Source organism: Aquarana catesbeiana, linkage group LG02, assembly GCF_042186555.1.
Source record: "Aquarana catesbeiana isolate 2022-GZ linkage group LG02, ASM4218655v1, whole genome shotgun sequence".
In the NCBI taxonomy this organism is placed as follows: domain Eukaryota; kingdom Metazoa; phylum Chordata; class Amphibia; order Anura; family Ranidae; genus Aquarana; species Aquarana catesbeiana.
The window spans coordinates 397,732,820-397,759,933 of NC_133325.1; the positions used below are offsets into that span (position 1 = coordinate 397,732,820).

Sequence of the window (27,114 nt, forward strand, 5' to 3'; positions counted from 1 at the left end):
TAGAGATACACTTTAAAACTGGAGAAAAGAAAGTGAGATCAAAAGTGAAGTTATTGCACACAGCAACAAATCAGAATTTTTGTTGAACTTTCCCTACACTGAAAGGTAAAATCTTTCTGGTTGTTTTTGGCAACAACTTCACGTTTGTGCTAATTTTCCAATCTCCACTTTAAATGAACCAGCTTTTCAATGTTTTTCACTATTCACACTAAACTGAGTATCAGTGGGAAATATAAATTGTATTGCGCATACATCAAAGAGTATATTTGAAGTCATACATTCCCAATAACATGAAGATGAATGTTACATAATTTCTCCTACAATACTGAAGCTGTTGGCACCTAAAAATATAGACTAGACATGATCACTGTTGTCATTTTGTGTGTACACTGTAACCACAATATACTCCAAGTCAATCTACTGTAAATTCATCACGAAAATCACATATAAACTTTAACATGTTACTGTAATTTCATAAGTTAGCTTCAATTATCGATCTTCCACTAAAATAGCACCTAGTGATACTGCTATAAAATGTATTGTTCAGGCATTTCTTGCTGTGGAGTGACAACTATTAGTTTTACTCACGTTTCGTTACCCTGCCAAATGCACCCATAGCTGCAACTGCAAGTAGCCATGCCAACACTATCAATAAACTGATCAAAAGCAAAGCTGTGATTCTGATGCTGAACTGCACACTGAAGTGGTTGATAATGTTTTTAGAAGATCAACAGCACTCAGATGCAAAAAAAGGATGAAAAATGGGGAAAAAAATTATGAAAAAAAGATTTCAGTTGTTTATGATACACAAGATGCATTCTGTCCATTTAGGGTTTAGCTTATTTTAAATTATATCTAAATCCAAGAACAAATATTTGATGTATTTCCGCTTACCACTCCTTAGATGTGGTGGCTGCATCTGTTATCTTTTTTTAAGGCTAAGAACATTTTCAGCAAGTACAGAAAATAGATGTAAAAAATGTAGTGTAGTCTTGTGAAATTAACCTAAATCACAAACAAAGGAAATCATATCATAGGATCATTGGGATGCTTGAACAACATAAGCTGTTTTTAAAGGGGCATGGTAGTTAATATTATGTAAATATAGTTCTTTGTATGTAAATAAAGGTTTTCATTTATTCTCTTAAAAAAGAATCATGTAGTAGAACTTAGAGAGGACACCTGTCCTAATAATTGGGAAGAGAACTTCAATTATTTAAATACTCTCTGGATCCTGCCTTAACATCTTATAAAATAAAAAAATCATGGGATCAGTGAAAACTTAGTGAAAAACATGGATCTCCTAGAAGATACAGTGCAGTGACTGCTACATTTACTACATATTTACTATAATGCTTTAACTTGTCAGCAGAGCATGTTAACTAGAATGAGAATAGCCTCATAGATACATATGGCAAGTGTTTAAGTGGCACTGGGAAACAATGCTCCTTCCATGTTACAATACATTTGTCAAGGTACAAGTGAAGGTAATAAAAATGTCAGTGGCTGTAGGAAAAGTAACACCAGCAGCAGCAAGCACATCCCAAGCAGGAGAAAGGTGCAGTTCCCAAAACGATGAAAAATACTAGCATTGATTAATCCTAACTAGGTTTATGACATATTATAGGGCTGATTTACTAAAAGAGTAGAGAATGTTCCTTTTTGCAAAGTGAATGTTCATTTTAATTAATGAATACAGATGTGTAAGATCTGTTGACTTTCAACTGTTTATTATAATAACACAATACAACGAGTGCAAACAAAATTTTAATTTTAAATGAATATGCTTGTATGATCGAAGTGAACAAAGCTTTATATTATTCACCAAGGTAAGTGAACATTTACCCTGCAAAGTAAACTTTCATTTTGGGAAGCCCAGTGATTTGTGCTAAAATGTTGTTCAGTCCTTTTGAACCCATACGGGCATTTTCCTTCATAGTTTGAGCTGTTAGCGACTACAAATGTTCTGTCACAATGTTTGCTTTTTGTAAAATTTACACAATATATTTCCCTGGATCTAAACAAGCAGGGAAATAAACTGCATGAGGACACCCAAAGTTTTGAATGTGCTAAGTATTTGAAAGACAAAGGATGGTGTTTATATTGTTGATGGACATTAGTGGAATATTCAGTGATGTAAAAATAATTGCCTTTGACATGATTTAAGATAGAGACAGCTGATGGACAGAATATGAATACTGGCCATGTTGACTGAAAGGAAGCAGAAGAGAAGTTTTAGCTATGTTGGACCAAAAAGCACAATTATCTGAGGGCAGAGTGGCTTCTAAAAGGGGTACCTCTGACACTGGTTATGTTATCTTGCTGGGTTGTCCTGGCTGTTATTGAAGTGTCAATCCAGACCATACTAGAAAAAGTATGTACCCAACCATCCACTTATCTTTAAAAAAAAATGTCAGTCCAGTTAGACTGGGGGTGCGAAAGTCACTACCATACCATTTACTGGATTTAAGCTCCTTTTGCATACTTCTAAAGAGCCACCATTCCTTCAACAATGCTATCCTTGCACAATATGTTCTGCCTGCAGTTAGAAAACTTCCTGTACTTGTTGTTGTGTATCCAAAAATTATCATAAAATTACAAACTAGAGTTTAGATGTTTGTGCTAAAGCCTCAGAGGGCAATAGGAACCTGTGGGGCAGGAGCAAGCAAGCCAGAGTATTATCTTTGTTTTGGTATATGCCTGTACAATGGTGTGTTCTATGATTGGGGCTCTGAGGACGTTCTGCAGTTTAAAAAAGGATTGTAGGTATTTAAGGTGCCTGCTGCAGAGTTTATTTGGCAAAATTGACCACACAGGTACATTTTTACTTCTGCATTTGGTATTTTAATATATCGACTCTTTAAAGTGTCAAGGAAGCATATATATAACTTGTTCTGATTGCTTCTGTGTGACGTAGATTTTTTCATCATTTCACACATATAATTTCATAGTTCCACACCCCTACACACAATCTGTAAGACTGTGATTAAACCAACCATCACCACAAGCCACTTCCAGATATACTCCATGTACATTCAAAGGAACAAGAGGGATTCATTCTTTTCCCTCTTTTCCATGCAAACATATACACTGATTCTGCTTGCATATATACACTAGGCACACTGTGCGGCTCTCTAGACATTCTGTGCTACTCATTATATATTCTACACCGTCACACAAGGTAACTGTTCTTACATGTCCACATAAACATTGAGACAGTTTTGTTAAGCAGCGATGAATGAATTGATTTAAAATCAGGTGAATCAGGAATTTGCATTTTAATTTGCTTTAATGTAGCAAGCATGTTTGTTTAATCTGCAGAGAATAATACATTTATGACATGATTGCCTGTATCCCTATTTTGCAGGCGTGTTTATGAAACAGACAGATCTGTATGCAAATACTCAGCTAAATTATTTTCATGAAAAGGCTACTGGTAGAAAGGCTGCTTACTAGTTCATGAAATGCAGAGTGGTGGAAAGTCCCTCCCCCACCCCAAGAAAGAATTCAAGCACAGATTCTCTTGTTCTGGGTGATTCTAAGCATCCCTAAGATCCAAATATAATCACGCTTTTAAAGTGTAAGTAAACCCTACGATCGTTTTCAGCAAAGGAAGCTGCCATCTTGGCCTCTGTTTAATCTTCAACTGCCATGATGCTGCACATGTGATCAGTTATGACAACAGCTATTGGATGGTTTGACAGTTTGGTTGCGAGCACAACCAATGTGACAATTACATTCCCGACACGTAGCGGGAATGTAACTGTTTTTTGAAACTGTAAAATCGATGGGTTTACTTCTGCATTAACAAGGGCATTACAAGGTTGATAATCTCCACCTCCATGTCGTTGGCCTAATAAGGAATAAATATAGTTCCTAATTAGATGCCATGCTTGAAGAGTACTTCTTTGTCTCTCTGCTAAGGAGAGTGAACTGGTAAGGCCGGTTTCACACTGGGGCGGTATGTGCGTCAATGGTAAAATGCTGCTATTTTTAGTGGTGCTTTACCGACGTTTTAGCTGCGGTATTCAGCCACTAGCAGGGCAGTTTTACCCCCCACTAGCAGCCAAGAAAGGGTTAAAAACCGCCGCAAAGTGCCTCTGCAAAGGCGCTTTGCAGGTGGTATAGCCGCGGTGCCCCATTGATTTTTTTTCCGTCCTGCAAGCGCACCGCTCCAGTGTAAAAGCCCGAGGGCTTTCACACTGGAGACACAGCAGCAGCTGTTTCAGGTCGGTTTGCAGGCGCTATTTTTAGCGCAATAGCGTCTACAAAATGACCCAGTGTGAGAGGGGTCTTAGTGGTCTGTGGACTGGTGAACTGGTCCACAGAAAACATGGCTTGACTAGATCACCCAAACATAAGTTCTGTAATCATCCCTACATACATTTTAAAAAACTGATCTTACTAACATGCTCATACGTATGCAGTCACTTAAGTTAAATGTGTAATGTGTAAATTATTTAGCAAAGGAAAGAAACAAAAGACACAAAGACCAAGCTTATTAAAACAATTAGACCTATTACAAGAAAGCTTTAAAAAAAGGAATCATTATAACTAAAAGTTTCTAAAATTATGCAGCTATGTAAATTAAAATAGATTACAAACCAAAAGCTATTCTATGACAAATTCATTTTTAATAATAAATCATTATTTTCGGTGAGAAGCCAAAGGTTAACAAATAAGCCAACAAAGCAGTTGACTTATTAAGAACTTTTAACACATGGAAACATTTACATAAACAAATACATGCCAGCAAATGGTTTAGCTATGATCCAGCTGTAAAGCTGTGGAATGTAGTATATAAGTTAAAAAATTTGAATAAAGAAAAGTACTTTTAGAATCATCACGGCTCCACTAATCACCAGAAATGGAAGCATGGACCCTGCTTAAAGCAGGAAAGTCATGAATGGCTTTAGACAGTTTGTATTCAGGAATCGGAAACCAGATCAGAAATAAGACAGACAGAAATAGAAACCAAATGGTAGTTAACCAAGTCATTTGAGAGAAGTCAGACTATACATTGAAGATACACAAGCCACATAGAACAGAGCAACAGAGCAGATCCGAATCCATGCTCTTTGGTTTATAGGGACCACCTTTCTCCTACAGAAAATATGCTACTAGCCCCTAGATGTCACTTGAACACCCACTAAAGACTCTTTTCTTGTTACTGGGCAAGCATGGGTGCCATTATCTATAGGATAAATGAATGAATTTTACAGAATACAGGGAAATACACACAGGTCACAAATATACTGTAAAAGCAAAACATCTCTAAGTACTAGGGGTGCGCATCTTCACTGACCTCGCGATTAGATTCGATTACGATTATCCTGTCCATGATTCGATTGGATTCCGCAATGCATCACGATGCATCACGATTACTCCGCTCGGTTTTCATCCAAAAAATTCAAGCAGTCAGAAGAACTCAATTTTTTTATTTTATTTGTTCTTAAAAAAAAAAAAAAAAAGACAACACTCCCTGCATGTAGCAAAGTGTAAATTACAGCAGACAACTTATAGAGGAGTTCCAGTCTGCCCCCAAAATACTACAGGAGAGGGTCAGAGACTGCAGATATGATACAGGAGAGGGTCAGAGACTGCAGATATGATACAGGAGTGGGTCAGAGACTGCAGACATGATACAGGAGAGGGTCAGAGACTGCAGACATGATACAGAAGATGGTCAGAGACTACAGACATGATACAGAAGGTGGTCAGAGACTGCAGACATGATACAGCAGAGGGTCAGAGACTGGAGACATGATACAGGAGAGGGTCAGAGACTGCAGACACGATACAGGAGAGGGTCAGAGACTGCAGACACGATACAGGAGATGGTCAGAGACTGCAGACATGATACAGGAGATGGTCAGAGACTGCGGACATGATACAAGAGAGGCTCAGAGACTGCGGACATGATACAGGAGATGGTCAGAGACTGCGGACATGATACAAGAGAGGGTCAGAGACTGCAGACATGATACAAGAGAGGATCAGAGACTGCGGACATGATACAAGAGAGGGTCAGAGATTGCGGACAATGTCCCCATAACGTCCCCCCAAACGATAATGTATGCCATTTCATTAATTATGGTTTAGTTTAGTTTAGTGATTGATTCACATCACAACTTCATTGATACCTCTTTTTTTTTGTATGATTTATGGTTTCGCTCACCACAGATCCCACACATGCAACGCTGCATGTGTGGGGTCAGTGATGAGCGAAACCATAAATCATACAGAAAAAAAAGTTATTAATGAAGTTGTGATGTGAATCAGTCACAAAGACATACATAAACCATAATTAATGAAATGGCATTGTCATTTGTTAGGTCAACCATCAAGTTTATTTATTTTAAAGTAACTTACTTGTGCATACAGTAACTAACGATTGCTGCAGGCGCACACAGGAGCCAGAGAGGAGACTACCTGACTCCAATGGGGAAACACAATGCCAGTCGAGTGGTAGAACCTGGGGGTGCTCAGGAAAGTAGCACTGGATCTATGTTTAAGTGCGGGGGGGACTGCGGTGTCCACCAGCCGCCAGCCGCACAGCACAGAACGCCAGGGGATGGAACAAAGGGGCCAACCGTGTAGCCTTGATGCTATCCGGGGAAAGCGGGCAGCACCGGCACCGCTGCAGTTAGCCAGGGAGAGTGGAGGAAACCTCTTGCGGCTCGATGAGGTCATCTCAAAATTGATTTATAGCAGTCGCAGCATCGATGCCAAATCGCAGATGGCTGAATCGCGATGCATCGATGCTGCGATTAAATTCAACACCCCTACTAAGTACACTACAAACACAAGACGGAGGCCCCAGGCAGAGAAAAAAAAATCACAACATAAACACAAAGGGGGAGATTTACGAAAACTGGTGCACTCAGAATCTCATGCAGATGTGTATGGTAGCCAATTGGCTTCTTGTTTAATTACTTTTTATTAGAGAGTAGTATGTATAAGGTATAATGTACAATACAGAGAAGAATTAGACATGTTGACGACTGAACCTCGTATTAGGCATGACAAGCAGTTAACCATATGTGCAGGGTTATATATGCACATGGATATTCAGAAACTATCTGTGACATTTATCAAGGTTTAAGGTACTCAATTCTTACCGACTGGGCAATATAAAAAACATTTTCATCATACACTGGGTATAGATGCCAATATCTTCCCCGTAAGATACCCTTACTTAATCATAAAACCTTGAGAAAACAGAATGTAAGTGAGAGAAAGTAGAAGAGAAAAAATAGAGAATAGGAAAGGGAAAAAAAAGAAGGGGGGGGAGTGAGCCCGCCTCGGTCCAATCTGTTTTATGCAATACAAACAGCCAAAAACATATTACTTAGGTTGAGACATAATTTCCGCGTAGGCGGATGTGTATTTAAAGGCAAACCAGCAGGACCATATTTTTTTTGCTAGACTTATTTCTAAGGGAGAGAGTAAGATCTTCCATATAATGGACCATATGTATGGTCAACTTCCAGTAGCCATTGGCATAGTGTAGGTATAGTTGGTTGTTTCCAATATTGGGGGATAAGTGCTTTTGCAGCATTAAGGAGGTGTGGTTTTATAGACTTCTTATATGTTCCCACTGGTTTGCCTGTACAATGCAGTAATACAATCCACAGATCATTGGAGATCTCAACCCCTTGAATCTCCTTGGCCCAGTGTAGAATAGTCAGCCAATACGTATAAGTGGACAAAACCACCAAATATGAGCGTGTGTAGCTAGTTCACCACATCCCCGCCAGCAAAGGGGTGATGTTTGGGAAAATTTTTGTGAAGCACCACCGGGTGTGGTGCCATCTCATCAGCAGTTTATAATTCACCTCCACCATTTTGGAAGCCCCGGAGGAGGTATGGGACATTATGAGAATAGTGGATCTTTGAACTGTTGACAACTCTTTGTGAAGATCTTTTTCCCAGTTGTTTAGGAAAGTAGGATCTCTTGTGGGAGTTAACGTTTGCAATGCTTGGTAGAAATGGGAAACAGGCTTCTCTACTGGTTGGTGTTCAGAAAAAGCCGTATAGGTTTTGGGAGAGAATGAACAAAGGCCGCTAGCTGGCGGTACCTCCACTGGTCCATGGGTGTCACTGCTGAGCAATGTGTTATTGTAGCCAAAGGGACAATACCCGTTGGAGTGGTTACTTGATGTAGTTGAGCTGTAGCCCCAAGATTCCAAACATGAGTCTTGGGGTCTATGTTCCCTGGTGGGAAGTAGTTGTGGCCAGTCAATGGCAAGAGAGGAGAGTTATATAACCAAGCCAATCGGCTTCTAACCTCAGCTTGTTCAATTAAGCTTTGGCAATAAAACCTGGAAGTTGATTGGTTTTTATGCAGAAGTGAGCCTGATGTTGCACTCTCCAGTTTTTGTAAATAAACCCCAAGGACAGCTAGATAAGCAAAGACACCCAGAGCATGTGATACCTAGGGGATCTAATGGGCAAAATAGAGACATAGGTCATAGGAAAATTGACATCATATACACTGATAAATGGGGACAATGATTACTGTTAGAAAAGTGATACAAAAAAAGAAATAGGATGTACGGATGATCGAGGCTGTAAACAAAGACTGAGATTCACAGTAACATAAGCTGTATTTCCCAGGGCAGTATGTGGTGTGGCCACATTAAGGAAAGTGCACCTGGTTGCAGTGTATTCATTATCCCAAACTGGTATCTGTATGAATTTATGAATGTAGTAATTTTTCACAGAAACCCAACTTTTTGTACTTTTTCTATGACCCATTGTGATAAATGTGGAACAATGAGAAGCAATGTAAATGTAACAAATTGCACTGACCCATGTTGGAATGAAATTGTAATGCTCTTAAAGTTCTCTACAGATATTATAACATGTAAAAATACATTCACAGGAAGTGCTGCAACTACATGAAATCCATAAAATCATTCTGTTAATTTTTTCCAATGCAGTTGGTACAGGAACAACCAAGAAAAATCTCTTAAAATTAAGCTGGGTCCATTATTCTGTTGTTTCATTAATTTCATATTTAATTCTAAAGTTTATATTGATGGACATTGTTATTAATGAATTACGTGTCATGTATTTAAGTCATATTTTATCATTGAATTATATTTTTAATGTGATTATGAGACTTTTGGGACTTTTGATAATCCAAGTTGGAATACTACACAACTTGTAATGATATCTTAAGTTTCTACATATTACATGTTTTATGGCACGATTTAAAAAAATCTATTGCAGTTTTGGGTTTGCTTCACTCATAAAACTGCTTACATGGCCCTTGGGGGTGTTTGAGGGCAAAGCCTGGGGCCCGTTGATGCTATTTAGTTAACTATAACTGCATATAACACGACTTACATTGGCCTTGCATCAAGACAAATGCATTCTCCTATAGAGAAGGTGTTCAACTTTAACACTAGTTAAAGTCTGCATACCTATTTTATTGTTTTAAAGGTGAAAAGCACAAAGTAATACTACTCTGTTTATTTTAAAAAGGAAATGCTACAGGAGAAAAGCTTATCTGAAGGTGAGGATGGGTTTACAACAGGCCAAACTTCTGGACATGTTGAAGCAGCAGCAGGATCACCAGCATTGGGAGTAGCTGGACTAAGCAACGCATTGAACAGTCCACAGAGCCAAGATCCAGAGCAGGTAAGAACTAACCAAATTGTGTATTTTGACTGAATAAAAAACTAAATCTAAATCCAAAAATGTTTCTAGTTTTGGATAGAGTAAGGAACCTCTGTCAAGTTTATTTATTTATTTTGCTGTCTATGTCCCATTGTGGAGCTTGTTCTTCACTACCTATGTCAAGACACAGCAGGAAATAACTGTTATTTTACAGAACAAGTGACACATTGGAACAATTATCCTCATGATTTTATTCATTTTGAAATCTTTCTACTGTTGCTTTTTAATTTTTTTTACATGTTAATTATACCATAAAGATGTTTAGATGTGTTCTGGTGCATTTTTATGCATTTTACAGCGTTCCAGTACAATTCAGTGCAGGAAAAACACAGCATGTTTTACTTTTTTTTCTGGAACTGGAACACACTGGAACTGCAAGCATTAGTGTGAACTGTGCCATTGAAAACCACATTACCTACTTTCCATGCATTTGTGATGCTGAAAAAAATGCACTGGACTGCACGTGGTGTGAATTGGCCCTAAAAGATCTAGTAATCCAAACCTTTCTTCTACTTACAGTAAAATAAATTGGACATACAGTATCTCACAAAAGTGTGTACACCCCTCACATTTTTGTAAATACTTTATTATATCTATTTATGTGACAACTAGGGATGAGCTTTGAGTTCGAGTGAAACTCATGTTGGACTCAAACATTGGCTGTTCGCAAGTTCACTGAACAGCGAACAATTTGGGGTGTTCGCGGCAAATTCGAATGCCACGGAACACCCTTTAAAAGTCTATGGGAGAAATCAAAAGTGCTAATTTTAAAGGCTTATATTCATGGTACCATAAAAAATTGTGAAGACCACAAAGCAATTCTTCAAGGAGGACAGACCAGTGGAAAAACTATTGATCATTTATTGATTATCCATTTAGAAAAACTATTACAAAAACTTGGTGAAAAAATTACAACTATCTCCAACACATATTAAAAAGACTTAAGGTCTTAATAGGACACTGGTGGCCACCATTCCTTGATCGCACCTTACATATCCCTCACAAACACACATACACAGGCAAACCAGGATCAATCCTCAGATTGATTGAAAAGGATAATAATGGCCATGAACCCTGGAAAATAGTGGTGGTTATATCTGGATGGAAGGCATTATCTTCCGTGAAATTTACAAGTGTTCATGACAAGTGTTCCCGGGAGGGGAAAGAATTTAAACGTACAAAGTGCTAGTGCAGTGTGAAAGTTCCTCGGTACTTATCCGCTGTGGATACTATATTTCAAAACTAGGGATGAGCTTCGAGTTCGAGTCGAACTCATGTTTGACTCGAACATTGGCTGTTCGTAAGTTCGCCGAACAGCGAATAATTTGGGGTGTTCGCGGCAAATTCGAATGCCGCGGAACACCCTATAAAAGTCTATGGGAGAAATCAAAAGTGCTAATTTTAAAGGCTTATATTCATGGTATTGTCATAAAAAGTGTTTGGCGCCTCCATCGTACATATAAGACGTATGGAGTACCAAGAAGGCCGCGCCTCAGATGACGTCTTGATGATGAAACGCGTAAGGCGTGGCCACGTGATACGCATACGTCTTGTCCTTTTGCTTTACTTCCGGGTGTGCAGCGAGCGGTGGAACACACGCCGCACCGCGCTGCCTTCACTACACTTTGTTTGACTGCTAACCAGTCAGCGGAGCACTGTTTGCTTCCTTTAATATTTTTAATAAAGCTAAGTTTTTTTACGGATTCACGCGATGGGGCTCATTCTTGTTTTATATGGATGTGTCTGCGGGGAGTGACTGAAACTGATCGGGATTCCAGGAGTGGAGATCCGAACGGAGGACTGTCACCAGGGACCATTGCTGCAGGATAGGAAGGCTGGAAGAGTTTACAACACTAAGAGTACTGCTAGATGTTTGAAGAGACTTACTATTTGCACTTTAGGAAGAACGTTCTATGGACTTTTTTTTTTTTTTTTCTTTTTTCTTTTGGGACATTTTTTGGACTGATGATTTAATGATTTATTTCTAAACACTTTTATGCGCATCTATGATTATAAGGTTCTTATTTATATATTTTAGCACTTTTTTATGCACATATTTACGCTTTTTTATGCACATATTTACGCTATTTTTTCAAGGATTTTCTGAAGGTTTTTTGGGAATTCATACCACTTTCTTTATACCAACCTATAATGTTTTGTTTTTGATCACCTCTAATCTAGTAAGGTGATAATACACGCTGCACTTTATATATATGTGGGCATTTTTTGCATATATACAAAGAATAGTTTTTTCCACACGTTTGTAATTTCATCATTCCTACATATATAATAATTTATGTTCAGTTTTTATTTATTCACATTTTTTACTTGATACACCTCACTAGTTTCTGCACATCAGACGAGGTTTAGTGGAACAGCGCCAATCACCCCGTATTGGGACTCTAATCTTCTTATAGCCTAGGCCATCTTTATGTAGAGCAACAATTCTTTTTTTCAGATCCTCAGAGAGTTCTTTGCCATGAGGTTTCATGGTATACATATTGACCAAGTCAACAAACAAAACACAAATGCAAAGAACACTAAATTAAATCCACGTTGGTGAAATTTTGCAAAAAAATTGTATCTGCCTCCGAGAAATTTGACCTACCTCAGCAACTGGGTTAGATATAAAAATATGATAGAAAAGACCGCCCTTGTAACTCCTTTGACATATAAGGGACAAAGCTGCTAGCCCGATGTTTTGGTAAAGTAAACATAAAATTCAAACACTCCAATAGAGGAAGCACTAAATCCCTTTGTGAGAAAAATTGTGATTTTTCATGATATACAGTATATGTAAATCATTGTTTTTCTCACAAAGGGATTTAGTGCTGCCTCTAGTGGAGTGTTTAAACTGGGTTAAATAGCCAATGCTACAGCATTAATCATGTGAGCTCTCCTGATGTAGTTTGGGGGGGGGGGGGTATAGGTCAGGTGAAGCTGGCCAGTCAAGCATGCTGTCTGAACACTTTTGAGGATTCAGATTGCCATTGTAAATGCTGTTGTCCAGAAGCAATTTGTGTTACAGGGCCTGACATAGTTAGAATAGCATAAGGAGTCCAGCAACAACCTAAACAATGGGCACTGGCCCACTGACTGACTCACTGGTCAGTTGAAGGACTAGTGGGAGGGAGCTAATGTCAATCAGTTGTTCCTTCTAAGCATGTACTTCAGAGATTTGGCCAAGATGTATGCCAACTGTTTTATTTGTGTTGCAATATGTATTAGTCCAGCACAAATGAGGCCATAACTGTTATGTGCCTCAGGCCTCAGAGCTTATTGAAGTAAATGTTGAGATTGAGGTGATATTCATGTCTTTTTTTCTGTTTTTCCATTTACAACATTCAAGCCAGTGGTGTAAATTTATCAAACATGAGATAAATGATCTCATTTCAGTTCTCAGCAGTTCTCAGAGAAAAATCTTCTCCTCTGGCATCCTGTTTATGAAGCAAAGAACATTTGTTCTCTGAAGGAGAAGAGAGGAGAAGTTTTTCCTCTGAGAACACCAAAGTTAAAAAGACCGTGTAATTATAGGAAAATAATAAGCACTGGCACTTTTTTAAACACATTTTGTTTCTTTAGCGCACATTTTGGCACAGGTTATTTTAACACGCATTTTGGTATAGTTTGTATTGCACATTTTGGCACTTATTTTAGCATGTAGTTTGACACTTTTTTTAATGTGAACATTGATTTGCTTTTCATGCGTATTTTGACAAATAGCACATTTGCTAGCCACTTTTGGGGTGCCATTAACAATTAATGGCACCGCAAGCATATCATGCATTTTACAAGTGTTTCCAGAATGCACACAAAAAGGCAGGTAAAAAAATGAGCCAGAATACAGCTGAAAAAAAGCACCAAAATGCACATAAAAAATGTGCTAAAATGCGTTTTAAAAAACAAGACAAAATGTGTGTGTCAAAAAAAGCAGCAAAAAAGTGCACCAAAAATCGTACCAAAAATGCGCACAAAAAAGGCCCAAAAAGCCAAACTGAACATTTTTTGGGCATAAAGCATTGTGCATTTTTTAATGCGCATTTTGGCACGTTGGTAGTGTATTTGTCAAATGACAGAATGTGTGGCAAAATGCATGTCTGCTAACTGCATTTGGGGTGCCATTAACAATGAATGGCACCCAAAAGCACATTGTGCATTTTGACACAATTTTTACAGCAATTTGGAATTGTGGCAAGAATTGTGCATTGCTCAGATGGGAATGGGTCCTAAAAGAATATACATTATAACTATACTGTATGTGTGTGTTTGTGCTATGTGTATATTATATATATATATATATATATATATATATATATATATATATATATATATATATATATATATATATAGTAAATATATATATTATATATAAAACATATATACACACACACATAAACATATATAGCTATTATTTGTATCAATCTTTAAAGTGTAAGTAAACCCCCCTATCGTTTTCAGCCAAGGAAGCTGCCATCTTTGCCTCTGTTTAATCTACAACTGCCATGATGCTGCACATGTGATCAGTTATGACACCAGCCATTGGATGGCTTGACAGTTTGGTTGAGAGCACAACCAATGGGAGTGTTACATTTCCGGCACGTGCCGGAAATGAAACAGTTTTATGGATGGGTTTACTTCCGCTTTAAGCTTGCTGTTGCTGATATTAGGAAGAAAGAAGCCTCCTTCCTCACATTGCAGCTTCTCACCCAGATTCTCCACCTCTGAGCTGGTGAATCTGGGAGGAGATATTTTACAGAGATGGCCAATGAGATCTTCAGAGCTCACCTTCATAAACTGGTCATCTGTGTAAAAGTGAATGACAGAAGGGTGTGTCCTGTGATGAGAAGTAAAGAACATGTTATCCACTCCTCATCTCAGCTTCATGAACTGGCACACCTGAGAGATCAGCCGTGATCATCAGGATCTCGACTCTGTTTGTTAAACGTACAATAATGTCCTATGCACAGGTCTTGTCAAAGATCTCCATTAAAAAGCAAACATAGTTGTGGGAGCCTCAGCTTTTTATTAGTTACTGCAGGAAATGTTAGCTCTTCAATAAATACATTGCGGTTAAGGGGAAATGTTTGAGGCAGATAAACAGGGAAAGGTTGTGTTATAGTTCAAAAATAAATGCTGCAAATGCAAGCAGAGGGGTTGATTTACTAAAACTGAGAAGTGTAAAATCTGGTGTAGCTGTGCATGGTAGCCAATCCATTTCTAACTTCAGCTTGTTCAGTTAGGCTTTGACATAAAAACCTGGAAGCTGATTTTTATGCAGAGCTACACCAGATTTTGCACCAGCTTCTTCCCAGCAGCAGCATAAGGAAAGGGGGTTGCACTGTGATGTAAGGGAGAGTGGGGGACTCAACTTCTGATGGTGGGGTGGCTCTTGAAATCTAATGTAAGGGGAGGGGATGCATTGGACATCTAATCTTACAGATTCAACCGACCTTTTGAGGGCAATCATAATGCTGATGCGGCTCACAATGAAATTGAGTTTGACACCACTGCTGTAGAGAGTCATATATGTAGATCACAATAGGAGTTTTTGTACATATGTTGGTTTTATGTATGCCTCTTATGTGTGCACTTCTGTCATAAATGTATGTCTTTTTGTATTTATGTTTTGTTTCTGTTTTACATTGTGTTGCTTCTTTGTACTATGAATAGCACATGGAAAGTAAGGGTGAAAAAAGCTTGAAAACAAAGAATTTTAATGCCCATGATTCATGTGTTTCTCAAACATAGTAGCCTCACATGTTTTGCCTGACAATCTACAATTGCAATTTCTAAAGTATCATAATTTAAAGGGGTTGTTAACCCTTGAGGTTTTTCACCTTAATGCATTCTATGCATTAAGGTGAAAAACCTCTTGTAGAGCACCAGCCCCCCAGAGCCCCCATTTTACTTACCTGAACCCGTTCTTTCCCGCGACGTGGACGAGCACACCATCTACAGGCAGTGTCTTTGGTCCTGATTGGACAGATTGATAGCACCGCCGCAGCCATTGGCTCCGGTTGCTGTCAATCAAATTCAATGACGTGGCAGCCGTGGGTGGGGTGGGGTGGGCCTAGTCCTGATGTCTGTGTCAATAGACGCAGCAGCAGGACACGGGAGCGCCCCCACATGGGTGTCCCGAAGGAGAGCGCTTCTCCTTCAGGACACCCGAGGAGCCATGAGCGCTGCTTAGGGACACCAGAAGAAGAGGATCGGGGCCACTCTGTGCAAATCCAACTGCACGGTGGAGTTAAGTATGACATGTTTGTTATTTAAAAAAAAGGAACCTGAAGCTGTAGTGCCCCTTTAATGAAATAAAGATATTTAAGTGATCATTGGTAAAGCTAATATTATTCAGACACTATTTATAATGATACAATTGGTAGTCAGTGGTACATCGGCTACAAAATACATCACTGTAAAACCTTGAAACTGGGTTTTTACTATTTTCATTGCAGAAAATCTTGTTAGTAGCAACAATTCTGTAAAAAAAAAAAAAAAAAAAAAAGAAAATGCACAAAAGAAAATTAGACAGTTTACTAATATGTGCTAATGCTAAGCTGTGAACATTAATATAACTTTGCAAAAATGTTTATTTTGATGTAAATAAGTAAATCACAAACATTGTAGGATAAGAATTGTAGAAAAAAAGGTGATGCCACACTCCAGAGTAAAAGATGATGTACAAATGTATTCATTCACAAGGTGTGAAGGGCAAGATCACTCGAACCTCCACCCTCTAACAGCAATGCTGATATACAGCATAGGATGGAAAATGGTGAAAACTGTATTTTATTTAAAAAAAAAACAATGCCAGTTGTTTATGATACAGAGTGCTTTGGTAAACCAATTGTCATTCAGCTAGGCATTACAATCTTTTCAAAATAGAAGTTATCTTTGCTATCAATAAATCTAATTTATTAAAGTATAATTAATATGGATAAATCTATTGACAATGCATTCATATTAATTAAAGACATTTGCTAATAAGCAGGGCATTCTTCTAAATAATCCAGGAGAGCTTACCACCAGAAATTGATTACATCAATTTGTATGTGCAGCCTGGAAATTAGTGCATTTATTAGTGCATTTATCAACAATAATATTGACTGTCACTTGTATCAGCTAAAGGAATGCTGCACACCAATATGGAAAAAAATCTTCCCTTACTAAAATAACCAACTGGAACAAATTCTATTCTGACATGTTTCAAGTTGGGCACAACACTTTCTCAAATAATGTTGGCTGTGCTAACATCACAAGCATTTTTTGTTTTCTGCATGCAGGTTGTGCTGTCTTTTCACTTAATATCTTCCCCTGATTCTTCTTTTAACAGAGCTTCAGTTGTAAGTTAGGGTTACATTCAACAATCTGTTTTACGATATTTGCCTTTTTAAACTTGAGCTTTCTTTAAAATCAACCAACATAAATATACCATCTGGCAGGGCATTGTAAAGTATTTGACCAGATCTTTAGGACAAGATTGCATAAAAAAAGACATTCTATTTTAAGATTTAAATATTGATTTTTTTAAAAAAAGAGCAGCACTAGAAAATGCAGTTGATAAATTAGTTGGTTGTATTTACAGTATTTAGGATTAAATAGTAGTGAAATCCCTCTTTGATTCTTTGATATGCTGCATTTTATTGCTGAAGGGGAGCATATATTCAGCCAAAAACATTACATGTACTTTCTTTCCATGGTAATTACAGTGGGGAACGGAAAGTATTCAGACCCACTTAAATTTTTCACTCTTTGTTATATTGCAGCCATTTGCTAAAATCATTTAAGTTCATTTTTTTCCTCATTAATGTACACACAGCACCCCATATTGACAGAAAAACACAGATTTGTTGACATTTTTGCAGATTTATTAAAAAAGGAAAAATGAAATATCACATGGTCCTAAGTATTCAGACCCTTTGCTGTGAAACTCATATATTTAACTCAGGTGCTGTCCATTTCTTCTGATCATCCTTGAGATGGTTCTACACCTTCATTTGAGTCCAGATGTGGAGGTGAGTATAGCCTCAATTAAATCAATAATGATACAATTCAATAATCAGTGTCATCATCCCGGTTGGAACGACTAAGAATCATAGGGGTGGAGGCAGTTGCTGTTACTTGCCTAACCACACGTGCACCCCTATGAGTGGGGAGTTGGGACTATCTCGGCACCCGTTAGTAACAAATAATTCAGGGAAATTATATAAAAAACGTATTAACTTTAAAAATTACAAAACACATTTGCCAAAAAATACATACATAGAATGCTAAAACAAATTAATACACCACACTTAGCACAAGCATAAACAGGTATAACCGTAAGATTTCTTGTGGAGAGGGGTATCTAAGACGGTTCCTCAACCGGTTTCGCGGTTAAGACCGCTTCTTCAGGAGGGATAGGTCTAAAACAATAAACTTTAATTTAGACAAAATTGAACAAAGACAGCAAGCAGAGGTAATAAACACCATACAAAGTAGTAACAAAATAAAAGACTGGCTCACCAACTCAAACGGATTGGAAGGGATAGTAGAACCCCACACAAATCCCCCCACGGCAGACACGGGGGATTATGGACAATTTCTGGTTAAATAAATAATATATGTAAGGGAATTACAACTTACAAAGTAAAAAAGGTTGGGGAAGTGCTCACCCGGGTGGAATGAATGGATGTCAAGGCAGGGAAGGTGATGTGATGGGGAAAAGGGAAGAGGGGAAGGGAAGGAGAAGAGAAGGTGACAGAGGGATGGAAAGGAGGGGGATTGATGTGGGAGGGGAGGCCGGAGGGGAAACAAGGGGGGGAGGGAAGGGAGGGAAAGGGAAGGGAAGGGAGGGGAAAAGGGGGGGAGGGGGGGAGAGGTAATGGACCGGGAGGTGGGAAGGGGGAAGAGGGAAGGGAAGAGGGATAGGAGGAGGGAAAAAGGGGGGGGGGGGAAACAGGGGGAGGAGGAGGGAAGGGGAGGGAAAAGGGGGGAGAGGAGAAGGGGAGGGAGGAAGGGAGAGGGGAGGCAGGCCAAGGGGAGGAGGAGGGAAAACCGGGTAGGGAAGATTGGAAGGTGGGGTGGGAAGGGGGGGAGGGGGGCTGCCAAGAGGGGGAGGGAAAAAGGGGAGGGGGGAAAGGGAAGGTGGGAAGAAAGGGGAGGGTGGAAGGGGGGGGAAAGATGGAATATCCCAAACCAACCTGGACATCGGGTAGTGAGGACGTACAACATTAAAATAATTGTATAAGCCAGTGGGCACTCACCAACACATTGGCTAGTCAATGATACTGCATGGGCTGCTTAGCTCAAATATCAAGTATAATATTGGTAGGTAATTGAGATTGGTCCCAAGAAATAAAATTGGACAATCAGATTTGGGGATGCAAAGAAGCAAACCCATGTACCATAAGTGGGACTCCCAGGTAACCACCAGATCTGTAATATAAAAAAGGGTTATGATGTGAAACCTCTGAAGGTCAGTGGACAGCAGAGGGGAGTGGAGCAGGAGAGTAAAGGAAAGGAATTAGGAACAGGGAGCAGAAGGTATAGAAAAGGAAAAGACCAAAGATTCTGACCAGAATCAGTGAACACCAGAAAGAGAAACAGCATACAGAAGGAAAGAGATCAATGCAATGGGAGGGACAAGGAGAGAATGTGTGGGATGATAAGGCTCATCACAGTAGAGTAACCAGCCCAAGATAACATGCAGAGTAAAGGGATAGAACAAGGTGTAGAGATGACAAAGGGTGAAGAAGTCCACAGCCATTGGGCAACCGACCTTGAAAGGGAGAAGGATCACATAAGGCAGCCCAGCAGAAGCATCCATTGAGGCTCAACGCGCGGTCCCGAATGGGACCGCTAGAAGAGCTCCCCAACCCGGAAGTCAGATGCACACCGCTGCTGGCGGCGTCTGACGTAACCGGGTCTGTTTACTCGCACTGCGCAGGTGCACGGGTGCACCTCCCCCCACACATTGCACAGCCCCCGCATTTCAAAACCCCCTGCACATTACACAGCCCCCCTGCACATTACAAAGCCCCCCTGCACATTACACAGCCCCTGCACATTACACAGCTCCCCTGCACATTACACAGCCCCTTGCACATTACACAGCCCCCCTGCGCATTAAACAGACCCCCTGGGCATTACACAGCCCCCTGCACATTACACAGCTCCCTTGCACATTACACAGCCCCCCACACATTACACAGCCCCCCCCACATTACACAGCCCCACCACAGCTTTGAGAATGACTCAAATCAGAGCAAAGCAGTGAAAAATCAGCCAGCAGCAGGACAGTTTTATGTACAGAGAAAAAGCCTGGTGTATGCCGTAACATTAATTAATTCAGGTATGGTGAATATGGGTAATATATTGTGTGGTGGTTTAGGAGCACACTGTTCCTGCAAATAGCTTTTATTTTTTTCAAACAATGCAACAATATGCTGTTCTTTGAGTACCTGAAACTTCTTAAAAAGTTTATAGAGCATAAAATATAAACCGCAGAGGTGATTAAATACCCCCAAAAGAAAACTCTATTTGTAGGAAAAAAAGGGATGTCAATTTTGTTTGGGTACAGCGTCACATGACCGCGCAATTGTCAGTTAAAGCGACACAGTGCCGTATCGCAAAAAATGACCTGGTCAGGAAGGGGGCAAATCCTTCCAGGGCTGAAGTGGGTAAATCAACAAGAAAAAAAAGACAAAAAAATCCCCTGGATAAAAAGAACCACTAAAAAGGCATCAAATGGGGTGGATTTAGTAACTGATCCTGATAATTCCCTATGGATCTTCAACACCATTCAACACTTGCGCCATGGCTGTTCTGAGCCCCCCTTTTATAGTAAATTGTTGGCTTATCCAAAAGCTCATTATTGGCTCTTCTAAGCCAGCTGATCATTGTTGAGGAGCCATGTAGTGTATTCTGGTGTGAGAAAAAAAATATATCAGCATACAAATTTTTCTAGGACCATGAATTTTGAACTAACAAGATTCAAAAAATCCAAGCCTCATCCTTACTGGTGACATGGATATTAGGAAGTAATGTTTCTGTGTTGAAGTAGAGATCTCTATAGTACCATGGATACTGGGAAGTGATATGTACTGTATGTGCTAAAGTGCATATCTTATTGTAACCACGGAAACTGAAAAGTGAGATGTGTGTGCTATGGCATACATACAAAAGGGTGTATATAAATATCAATAACTAAAAATAATAGAAGATAAAAACTAAGATACATTCATGACATGTGTTTGAATAAATAAACAATCAAACAGACATATATGCTAGCATGTGTCCATAAATACAGTTTTAAAAAAAATAAGGGGATAATAATTGTGAAAAAAGGTTCATCAATATGAAATATTTCCCAGTGAATACACTGGGGTTAATGATCATTACATATCTATCATTGTGTCAGAAACCATGAAATCAGACCAAGACAGAAGTACAGTTAAATCACACTTGTTTAATAATAAAAGTAAAAAGAACAAACGTAGTCAAAACATAGCCAAAGTTCAGTAACCGGAACGAATAATCAGCCAAGCCAGAAGTCAGGGATCAAAGTACTGGAACAGCAAGCAGGATCTGGAGCTAGAAGGGATGTCAGCAATGCCAGTCTTTAAACAGGAATGCAGGAGATAGTTTCTTGTGATGTGACCAAGGCGAAGGCAGAGCTCTTCTGGACTGGACAGCTCAAGTAGGCAGGACTGACGAGCAGGATCATCAACAGCTGAGTAACTGTGGAGAGAGATGGGAGCTGGCAATTAGCCAACAGCTGAGCGGCCAGCTGAAAGAAGGAAGGGCTGAGCCCAGCCCTGACAGTACACCTTCCTCAATGACCCCTCCCCCTCAGAGGACCACCAGGCTTGAGGGGAAAATGTCTATGGAAATTCACGGAGGAGGACAGGGGCATGTACGTCCGAGGATGAGATCCAAGAGTGTTCTTCCGGGCCGTACCCTTTCCAATGCACCAGGTACTCTATGCACCCACGGAACCTACGGGAGTCAACAATGGACTGTACTTCATACTCCTCATGGTTCTCAACCTGTACAGGGTGAGGATGTGGCACCGAGGTGGTAAAGCGGTTTCAGACCAAAGGTTTTAATAAGGAGACATGAAATACATTTGAAATACGCATATTAGAAGAAAGGTCTAATGCGTAAGCCACTGGGTTAATCCTGCGAAGAATACAGAAAGGCCCAATAAACCGAGGTGCGAACTTCAGTGAGGAAACACAAAGTCAGAGGTTGGGAGAGGACAGCCAGACCCTGTCCCCAACTTGGTAGGAAGGCGCAGGCAGGAGTCTGCGGTCAGCATGGAGTCTGTACCTATCATTAGCATGACGCAAAGCCTCCTGGACTTGTGCCCAAGTGGAACGTAGACCACGGAGATGCTCCTCTAATGCAGGAATACTCTTGGGAACAAACAAACATAGAAGGTTGGAAACCATAATTCGCCATAAACGGGGACAATCGGGAAGCAGAATTTAAAGCACTGTTGTGAGCAAACTCTGCCCATGGTAATAGGTATGACCAGTTGTTATGATGGTCAGAAATTGCTCCAAGGACTGATTGGCTGGTTCTGCGGCCCCATTAGACTGCAGGTGATATGCAGAGGTAAAAGCAAGCTGAATTCCCAACTGTGTACAAAAGGCTCGCCAGAACCGGGACACAAACTGACTACCCCTGTCCGAGACAATCACCTTGGGTAGCCCATGTAAGCGAAAGTTCTCCCAAGCAAAAATGGAAGCCAGTTCCTTAGAAGTGGGCAACTTCTTAAGTGGAATACAATGGCACATCTTTGAGAACTGGTCAACCACCATAAGGATAACAGTGTTGCCTTGGGAGTTGGGTAACTCCACAATGAAATCCATAGATAGGTGGGTCCAGGGCCTCTCTCCATTGGGTATGGGTTGTAGGAGGCCCACTGGAAGGTGTTGTGGAGCACACACGGAACAGGCAGGTACGAAGGCAGTTACATCAGCACTTAGGCCCCCAGAATTGTTGGGAAATGGCCCAAACGAGTTGATTCTTCCCAGGGTGGCCAGCTGCCTTGGGCGAATGGTAAGTATGGAGCAGTACGGAGACTCTCTGGGACAAAGCAGCGGTCACAAGGTTTCTCAGGAGGAGCATGGACCTGAGCAGCAAGAATTTTGTCACCCAAAAGAGAAGTGATACTGGTGCGAACCGTAGCCAGGATACGATCAGGAGGAATCACAGGAACCGACTCCAACTTGGAATTGGAGGAAAATTGTTGTGACAAGGTGTCAGCCCTTACATTCTTAGGGCCTCATTGTTCCACGCAACCTCTGCTACCAAAGTACAGAACTCAATGGCGTAGTTGGCAACAGTTCTCAAACTCTTCGATGGACATGAGGCATTTGGCAGCAGAAGTGGAGCGTGCAGGAACGTCAAATACCCTTTTAAACGGAGCCACAAACTCAGGGTAACTCAAGACAACAGGTTTTTGCATCTCCCATAGAGGGTTTGCCCAGGTCAAGGCTCTCTCAGAAAGCAAAGATGTGATGTGATGTGACCAAGGCGAAGGCAGAGCTTTTCTGGACTGGACGGCTCAAGTAGGCAGGACTGGCGAGCAGAATCATCAACAGCTGAGTAACTGTGGAGAGAGATGGGAGCTGGCTCAGAGAAGGAAGGGCTGAGCCCAGCCCTGACACATTGCAATAAATGGTGTGCCCCATAAACCTCCTATAGTGATTGGAAATGGTGTTTTACACTTTATGTTAATAGAAACTGAAAGTGATGCTTCAATATGAAATATTAGGCTATGGGAACTATAGTATAAATTAGGAAATTTACAGGGCATACACTTTATTACAATGACAGATATGTAACAACCCCAGTGGATACACTGAGCATATGCCCTTTTTTTAAACTATTACTATACTACTCAATTATCATGAATTTCATTAGCTATTTTAACCCCTATATTTTAATTGTATAGGTTTATGTCATGAATTTATTTATTTTTTATTATTATTATCGATATTTATATACACTCATATGCATATATGTCATGTCATGATTGTTCAAGGAGTATCTTTTTACTTCTTCTTTTGTTATTTATTTCAACTTTTTATGTTAAATTTTAGCCCTAATGAAGAGAGTGATGTTAGCCCCCAGAAACACATTGGTTATTGTACCCAATTAATATTTGGAATAAACTTAATTTTGAACTTTAACCCATTGGTATGGTGCTGTAACTTCCTGTTCAAAATTTTGCCTACATCTCTGTGGAACAAGTCAGTACTCCTATACTAATTTCTATGTTGGCATGGTCACTACCTAGTACCCAGCAAACTTTAACATCTTATCCAACGATTGGGCCTATTCTTATGCAGCGTACACACGGTCGGACTTTTCGACCAGACTTGTCCGACGGACGCCGACGGACCAAATCCGGCAAACAATTCGATCGTGTGTGGGCTTCACCGGACCTTCAGCTGACTTTTCCAGTCGCAAATCTGACGGACTTTAGATTTGGAACATGCTTCAAATCTTTACGTCGTAACTCCGCCGGACCCAGAAATCCGCTCGTCTGTATGCTAGTCCAACGGACAAAAACCAACACTAGGGCAGCTATTGGCTACTGGCTATCAACTTCCTTATTTTAGTCCGGTATACGTCATTACGTACGAATCCGTCGGAATTTGGTGTAATCGTGTGTAGGCAAGTCTGTTTGTTAAAAAGTCCGTCAAAAGTCCGTTGAAAGTCCGCTGGAAAGTCTGTCTGACCTCAGTCCAATCGAAAAGTCCGCCCGTGTGTATGCGGCTTTAGTGTAGTGCATAGGATTTTCCCTCTTCCAAGAAATTGACTTGCCCTTTCACCTCTTTTAATAGTGATAGGGCACCCAGATTTTCCAGTGAGCACAGATGGTAAGCAGCTTAGGTGACTCCTACAAATGTGCAAGAGAAAAATCATGAACTGTATTCTAAATCAGGACTGGCTGGATCAATAGCAGATCCCTGCAATGCTCTCACCCCCCTGTGGGGTTTCTATCTGCCACTCAGATCAGACATTTTCTCAGGGTTCTACCTCCTCCTATGCAGTTTGCAAGACCTCTCACAATTAGATTTTCTGCAGATTTTTGTCTTCAGATTTACCAAAACCATGTAGTGCAAGGGTCTGCCTGATTGCATACAAATTGAAACTCTTAAGGTTTGACCTCATATTATATGGTTTTGGTAAATCTGAAGACAAAAATCTGCAGAAAATCTAATAGTCTGTATGGGGCTTTACACTTCGAGTCATTTTGTCAGAATCAGCTACCTGCTACACATGTACTTTTGGCAGTTTACAAATTATTAACTGGACTCCCAGATAACTATGTCCCTTCTTTTATTTGCAAGTGGGAATTGGAGTCACAAATTACATCTACAAACTCCCAGATTAGGCAAGCAATTTTACTTTCACATTGATCCTCGTTCTCTAACAGTTTCCAGGAACAAAGTTACAAGCTCCTTACCCATTGTGTTCCTGCCCCTCTTCATAAACATTTTCCTCAGATTTTGAGCTCTGGCTGGTGATGCCAGCAAGGCATGGGGTACAACATACAGACTGGCACAGGTAGTTTTGTTTGTTTTTAGAAACCCTGTGCAGGGTACTTTCACTTTTAGTAGATCAGGTCCCAGGTCTTTTGCACTGCCATTGAAATAAAAATGTATTGAATACAGTATATCTTTATTTAATATTTATACAAATATAACCAATTTGATCAAAATGAACATTACTAGAGATGATGACATTTCTAAGAGTTTATTCATAGGGAGGTTTAGTCACCAAAGTGATGGCTTCTAGAATTCTACCCAAGTATGGATCCCCCACTCACAATTGCTGACCTTCACCAGTTCACCAAGCAAATCAGAGATAATCTGTCATTTAGCACTATGGGGGATATTCATTAAAAAAAAAAAAAAAAAACTGGACAAAACAAAATATGGACAAACAAGAAGTTGCCTGTGGTGATCAATCATGTTTCATCTTTTATTCTCCTGTAAAGTATATAAAGAAATCACTTCTTCTGTTCCCATTTGCTCTCCATTTTATATAATCGCACATTTACTCTATTAGCAGCTTTCTCATTTTTATCTTTATGCATTTCTACAGCTACTCATAAGCAATAATGACAATCTCATTTCAATAGGAGACCCTCAACCCAAGCAGCTGCTTTCATGGGTAACAGTCAACCAAAAAGGTTAAAAAATACCCTGATTGATATTGTTCCCCTTTAGATAAAAAGCATTAGCACCAAACTGCTTTTTCTCACTCGTATCTCTATTGACATGAGCAGGAATTTGTTTTGCACAGAATTTTTTTGTTTTATGGAGCACTCAAGTCTTACATGTTCCACAGGGTAGATGGAACCAGCTGCACATCCAATCACCCAACTATGTCTAAGGGCTATGATAAAGGGGATGAGGCCCCAAAATAGAACCAAAGTGTGGTCAACAGAGGCACTTATTAAATATAAATGTGTTTCCAAGTAGATTCTTCGGGAAGGTTGATATTTATTGATCATACAAACAGGTTAAAACACACCATCAACACATTTCATGGGTCTTTGGAGGCTACTATGTCAGGAAAATGGGAGGTACACTTTAATGGGTAGAATCTATGTATATTCTGTCAGCCCAGAGTAAGCTGCAGATTCCAGAAGGCAGATGGAACTAGCTGCACAGCCAACCACCCAACTATGTCTAGTTGACTTTTGATCATTAATGAATGTCAGATTTAATAGCTAATGAAATCTTTTATTAAACAAGAAACTGTTTATTTATTAATTGCTTTGTTTGCAGTGAAATTTAATGTCATATGCACAAAGCATGTATCATCACTAGAAATCAGTTTATTGAAAGACATTAACTTTAAAAATATAAATTTATATAGTTATAGTTTGAAAACATTTGTTACCGTTTGGAAAGTAGAAATTGTTGGAGAAATGGAAAAATAGGTTTAAATACAGCCACCTGTGGTAATGGTAGTAAATTATTTGCTTTATAACAGTATTTTTGGATGGAACTTACGTACAAGAGATTGAGAGAAAACTTTAGTCTTATGAGAAAATATATTTATAATACTCAACTTGGTCATAATGACCAGAAAAGTTTTCCATAAAATGATGTTTTTATTCCAAATAGTAAGAAAAATATGTGCAAATATTTCTATGATATGAGGTAAATGGAGGTCACTGTTTTAGTACTCTATACTAGCATAAAAAGTTTGATTTATTTTCTGAGCAGCAGAATAATAATATCTTATCCACTTTAGAAAAATATGTAAATAATTTAATCTAAAAAAAAGATAAATCTGTTTTTCTCTCTCCTACCTTCCCTATCTTTTTCTTTTCTTGTTCCCCCCTTCAATCCTTCAAATCCTTAATCCCCCCCACCCATCCCTTCTTTCTTTTTCATCAGTTGTTCCTTTGTA

At 39.6% G+C, this 27,114-nt stretch overlaps 1 protein-coding gene across 1 annotated transcript in view; it reads left to right on the forward strand.

Moving 5' to 3' along the window:
• The window catches only part of TBX4 (T-box transcription factor 4), a 245,895-nt gene that overhangs the window by 12,660 nt on the left and 206,121 nt on the right, over positions 1-27,114 (forward strand). Inside the window, exon 2 of the mRNA XM_073617960.1 lies at positions 9,493-9,648. Coding sequence (XP_073474061.1) covers positions 9,496-9,648 — 153 coding nt within the window. The 5' untranslated portion in view covers positions 9,493-9,495. The remainder of the gene's footprint in view (positions 1-9,492; positions 9,649-27,114) is intronic.